This window comes from Cherax quadricarinatus, unplaced genomic scaffold (assembly GCF_038502225.1).
Source record: "Cherax quadricarinatus isolate ZL_2023a unplaced genomic scaffold, ASM3850222v1 Contig31, whole genome shotgun sequence".
Classification (NCBI taxonomy): Eukaryota; Metazoa; Arthropoda; class Malacostraca; order Decapoda; family Parastacidae; genus Cherax; species Cherax quadricarinatus.
Window position 1 is genome coordinate 421,501 of NW_027195057.1, and position 6,000 is coordinate 427,500.

At 48.4% G+C, this 6,000-nt stretch overlaps 1 protein-coding gene across 1 annotated transcript in view; it reads left to right on the forward strand.

Moving 5' to 3' along the window:
* The window catches only part of LOC128693889 (uncharacterized), a 40,416-nt gene that overhangs the window by 21,175 nt on the left and 13,241 nt on the right, over positions 1 to 6,000 (forward strand). The window contains exon 5 of the mRNA XM_070079868.1: positions 3,192 to 3,328. Coding sequence (XP_069935969.1) covers positions 3,192 to 3,328 — 137 coding nt within the window. The remainder of the gene's footprint in view (positions 1 to 3,191; positions 3,329 to 6,000) is intronic.

Here is a 6,000-nt window from a genome sequence, read left to right on the forward strand (position 1 = left end):
CTTCTCACCTTCACCTTGTGGTGTCTTCCTGACTTCTCACCTTCACCTTGTGGTGTCTTCCTGACTTCTCACCTTCACCTTGTGGTGTCTTCCTGACTTCTCATCTTCACCTTGTGGTGTCTTCCTGACGTCTCACCTTCACCTTGTGGTGTCTTCCCGACTTCTCACCTTCACCTTGTGGTGTCTTCCTGACTTCTCACCTTCACCTTGTGGTGTCTTCCTGACTTCTCACCTTCACCTTGTGGTGTCTTCCTGACTTCTCACCTTCACCTTGTGGTGTCTTCCTGACTTCTCACCTTCACCTTGTGGTGTCTTCCTGACTTCTCACCTTCACCTTGTGGTGTCTTCCTGACTTCTCACCTTCACCTTGTGGTGTCTTCCTGACTTCTCACCTTCACCTTGTGGTGTCTTCCTGACTTCTCACCTTCACCTTGTTGTGTCTTCCTGACTTCTCACCTTCACCTTGTGGTGTCTTCCTGACTTCTCACCTTCACCTTGTGGTGTCTTCCTGACTTCTCACCTTCACCTTGTGGTGTCTTCCTGACTTCTCACCTTCACCTTGTGGTGTCTTCCTGACTTCTCACCTTCACCTTGTGGTGTCTTCCTGACTTCTCACCTTCACCTTGTGGTGTCTTCCTGACTTCTCACCTTCACCTTGTGGTGTCTTCCTGACTTCTCACCTTCACCTTGTGGTGTCTTCCTGACTTCTCACCTTCACCTTGTGGTGTCTTCCTGACTTCTCACCTTCACCTTGTGGTGTCTTCCTGACTTCTCACCTTCACCTTGTGGTGTCTTCCTGACTTCTCACCTTCACCTTGTGGTGTCTTCCTGACTTCTCACCTTCACCTTGTGGTGTCTTCCTGACTTCTCGCCTTCACCTTGTGGTGTCTTCCTGACTTCTCACCTTCACCTTGTGGTGTCTTCCTGACTTCTCACCTTCACCTTGTGGTGTCTTCCTGACTTCTCACCTTCACCTTGTGGTGTCTTCCTGACTTCTCACCTTCACCTTGTGGTGTCTTCCTGACTTCTCACCTTCACCTTGTGGTGTCTTCCTGACTTCTCACCTTCACCTTGTGGTGTCTTCCTGACTTCTCACCTTCACCTTGTGGTGTCTTCCTGACTTCTCACCTTCACCTTGTGGTGTCTTCCTGACTTCTCACCTTCACCTTGTGGTGTCTTCCTGACTTCTCACCTTCACCTTGTGGTGTCTTCCTGACTTCTCACCTTCACCTTGTGGTGTCTTCCTGACTTCTCACCTTCACCTTGTGGTGTCTTCCTGACTTCTCACCTTCACCTTGTGGTGTCTTCCTGACTTCTCACCTTCACCTTGTGATGTCTTCCTGACTTCTCACCTTCACCTTGTGGTGTCTTCCTGACCTCTCACCTTCACCTTGTGGTGTCTTCCTGACTTCTCACCTTCACCTTCTGATGTCTTCCTGACTTCTCACCTTCACCTTGTGATGTCTTCCTGACTTCTCACCTTCACCTTGTGGTGTCTTCCTGACTTCTCACCTTCACCTTGTGATGTCTTCCTGACTTCTCACCTTCACCTTTTGGTGTCTTCCTGACTTCTCACCTTCACCTTGTGGTGTCTTCCTGACTTCTCACCTTCACCTTGTGGTGTTTTCCTGACTTCTCACCTTCACCTTCTTATGTCTTCATGACTTCTCACCTTCACCTTCTGATGTCTTCCTGACTTCTCGCCTTCACCTTCTGATGTCTTCCTGACTTCTCACCTTCACCTTCTGATGTCTTCCTGACTTCTCACCTTCACCTTCTTATGTCTTCATGACTTCTCACCTTCACCTTCTGATGTCTTCCTGACTTCTCGCCTTCACCTTCTGATGTCTTCCTGACTTCTCACCTTCACCTTCTGATGTCTTCCTGACTTCTCACCTTCACCTTCTGATGTCGTCCTGACTTCTCGCCTTCACCTTCTGATGTCTTCCTGACTTCTCACCTTCACCTTCTGATGTCTTCCTGACTTCTCACCTTCACCTTCTGATGTCTTCCTGACTTCTCACCTCCACCTTCTGATGTCTTCCTGACTTCTCACCTTCACCTTCTGATGTCTTCTTGCCTTCTCACCTTCACCTTCTGATGTCTTCCTGCCTTCTCACCTTCACCTTCTGATGTCTTCCTGATTTCTCGCCTTCACCTTCTGATGTCTTCCTGCCTTCTCACCTTCACCTTCTGATGTCTTCTTGACTTCTCACCTTCATCTTGGACTCTATATAAAGCTTCATTTTCATGCTTCAGCTCTAATTATTAATAATCACAATTTTTCAAGGGGTGGGGGAGGGGGGTTGGGGTAAGCCAGCAGAAGGCCTCAATCAGACGACCAGAAGCTCCAGTGACGAATTGTCATGTGACTAAGAGCAACGTCAGGAAAGAACTGTTGTTCGGCTTCCTGACCGATCATACGTGACCCAAGCTTCAGGTTCACGTTGTTAGAGACTATGGAGGCAAAGTATTCTCCACTGTCTGTTCCAGACTGATGGACCGATCACATCTTTACCGCGGTACTACTCCCGTTTTTTCTATATTTATTCTCTGTATTTGACTGTAGAAGCCTTCCACGTAGGCGGAACGTTTCAAAGCTTAAGATAGCCAGATGTTGGCACCAACCTTGTTAGCAGATAACCACAAATTGGTTTAAAGAGACACGTGAACAAACACAAGGACAAACAAAAGTAAGAACGTATTAGAAAACGTTTGGGTCTTGAGACCTTGATAACTTCTAACATATACAGGCGGAGAGTGAGGTGTGAGTGACGCATGGTGACCTGAGTGAGGTGTGAGTGACGCATGGTGACCTGAGTGAGGTGTGAGTGACGCATGGTGACCTGAGTGAGGTGTGAGTGACGCATGGTGACCTGAGTGAGGTGTGAGTGACGCATGGTGACCTGAGTGAGGTGTGAGTGACGCATGGTGACCTGAGTGAGGTGTGAGTGACGCATGGTGACCTAAAGAATATCAGATTGAGATGAGGACGGGTAGACGATGAGATCACGTGTTGCTGGGTAGGTGCTGCTTCGCCTGCTTGACTATCATGTTTGCTAATGTTATTGAAATTTAGTAGCTTCCAGTATTATATCAATTGGTGTCGATGACTGCGATTATTTGTCGGATTGTATACAGTGTTGATAATTATTCTGTCTATAACTCGTGTGTACATCTTGTTTACTCAGCAAGATGAGGCCATCCGACTAATGCATCGAGAACTGGTTTTCTTGCTGGGTCATCTTTACTTTGCTATCAACAACACTGATTCCAGCACTTCTTTCTGTACCCACGAGACCAACCACTTCTCCCAACAGCTCAGGAGGTGAGTATACCACCACATAAATACCTCTGACTGAACCCACGATACCAGCCATTTCCCCCAACAGCTCAGGAGGTGAGTAATACCACATAAACACCTATGACTGAACCCACGATACCAGCCACTTCCCCCAACAGCTCAGGAGGTGAGTATAATACCACATAAACACGTATGACTGAACCCACGATACCAGTCACTTTCCCCAACAGCTCAGGTGGTGAGTATAATACCACATAAACACCTCTGACTGAACCCACGATACCAGCCACTTCTCCCAACAGCTCAGGTGAGTATTGTACCACATAAACACCTCTGACTGAACCCACGATACCAGCCACTTGTCCCAACAGCTCAGGGGGTGAGTATAATACCACATAAACACCTCTGACTGAACCCACGATACCAGCCACTTGTCCCAACAGCTCAGGGGGTGAGTATAATACCACATAAACACCTCTGACTGAACCCACGATACCAGCCACTTGTCCCAACAGCTCAGGGGGTGAGTATAGTACCACATAAACACCTCTGACTGAACCCACGATACCAGCCACTTGTCCCAACAGCTCAGGGGGTGAGTATAATACCACATAAACACCTCTGACTGAACCCACGATACCAGCCACTTGTCCCAACAGCTCAGGGGGTGAGTATAATACCACATAAACACCTCTGACTGAACCCACGATACCAGCCACTTCTCCCAACAGCTCAGGTGAGTATAGTACCACATAAACACCTCTGACTGAACCCACGATACCAGCCACTTCTCCCAACAGCTCAGGTGAGTATAGTACCACATAAACACCTCTGACTGAACCCACGATACCAGCCACTTCTCCCAACAGCTCAGGTGAGTATAGTACCACATAAACACCTCTGACTGAACCCACGATACCAGCCACTTCTCCCAACAGCTCAGGTGAGTATAGTACCACATAAACACCTCTGACTGAACCCACGATACCAGCCACTTCTCCCAACAGCTCAGGTGAGTATAGTACCACATAAACACCTCTGACTGAACCCACGATACCAGCCACTACCCCTAACAGCTCAGGATGTGAGTAATACCACATAAACACCTCTGACTGAACCCATGATACCAGCCACTTCTCCCAACAGCTCAGGAGGTGAGTATAGTACCACATAAACACCTCTGACTGAACCCACGATACCAGCCACTACCCCTAACAGCTCAGTGAATATCCTACTACTCCTATTAAGAGTGATTATAGTATCTGATTGGAAGAAACATAATTATAATAATTTTATAGTTACTAATCGTAATACTGTTAAAAAGAGCGAAGAGTTAGGTATTAAGAATGAAAATTACTGTAACTATCAAACCTTACCAGTGTGTCGGCAGTGGTGTTCTCACTACCACTATGGAAAAGCTTTCAAAGTGGGCTTAGGAGAGAAATTAAGTTCTGCTGGTACATACAGCGTGTAGTACATACAGCGTGTAGTACATACAGCGTGTAGTACATACAGCGTGTAGTACATACACCGTGGTCTACATATCCGGTTATGTGACCTGTGAGGGAGCCCACAAGGACCGGGCTCCTAATCCCTCGAGCACTAATTTGAAGTGTGCTACAACTTCCAGTCAAGGGAGGTGGTGTGAAGGAAGGTGGTGTGAAGGAAGGTGGTGTGAAGGAAGGTGGTGTGAAGGAAGGTGGTGTGAAGGAAGGTGGTGTGAAGGAAGGTGGTGTGAAGGAAGGTGGTGTGAAGGAAGGTGGTGTGAAGGAAGGTGGTGTGAAGGAAGGTGGTGTGAAGGAAGGTGGTGTGAAGGAAGGTGGTGTGAAGGAAGGTGGTGTGAAGGAAGGTGGTGTGAAGGAAGGTGGTGTGAAGGAAGGTGGTGTGAAGGAAGGTGGTGTGAAGGAAGGTGGTGTGAAGGAAGGTGGTGTGAAGGAAGGTGGTGTGAAGGAAGGTGGTGTGAAGGAAGGTGGTGTGAAGGAAGGTGGTGTGAAGGAAGGTGGTGTGAAGGAAGGTGGTGTGAAGGAAGGTGGTGTGAAGGAAGGTGGTGTGAAGGAAGGTGGTGTGAAGGAAGGTGGTGTGAAGGAAGGTGGTGTGAAGGAAGGTGGTGTGAAGGAAGGTGGTGTGAAGGAAGGTGGTGTGAAGGAAGGTGGTGTGAAGGAAGGTGGTGTGAAGGAAGGTGGTGTGAAGGAAGGTGGTGTGAAGGAAGGTGGTGTGAAGGAAGGTGGTGTGAAGGAAGGTGGTGTGAAGGAAGGTGGTGTGAAGGAAGGTGGTGTGAAGGAAGGTGGTGTGAAGGAAGGTGGTGTGAAGGAAGGTGGTGTGAAGGAAGGTGGTGTGAAGGAAGGTGGTGTGAAGGAAGGTGGTGTGAAGGAAGGTGGTGTGAAGGAAGGTGGTGTGAAGGAAGGTGGTGTGAAGGAAGGTGGTGTGAAGGAAGGTGGTGTGAAGGAAGGTGGTGTGAAGGAAGGTGGTGTGAAGGAAGGTGGTGTGAAGGAAGGTGGTGTCAAGGAAGGTGGTGTCAAGGAAGATGGTGTGAATGAAGGTGGTGTGAAGGAAAGTTGTGTCAAGGAAGGTGGTGTGAAGGAAGGTGGAGTCAAGAAAGGTGGTGTGAAGGAAGATGGTGTGAAGGAAGGTGGTGTCAAGGAAGGTGGTGTGAAGGAAGATGGTGTGAAGGAAGGTGGTGTCAAGGAAGGTGGTGT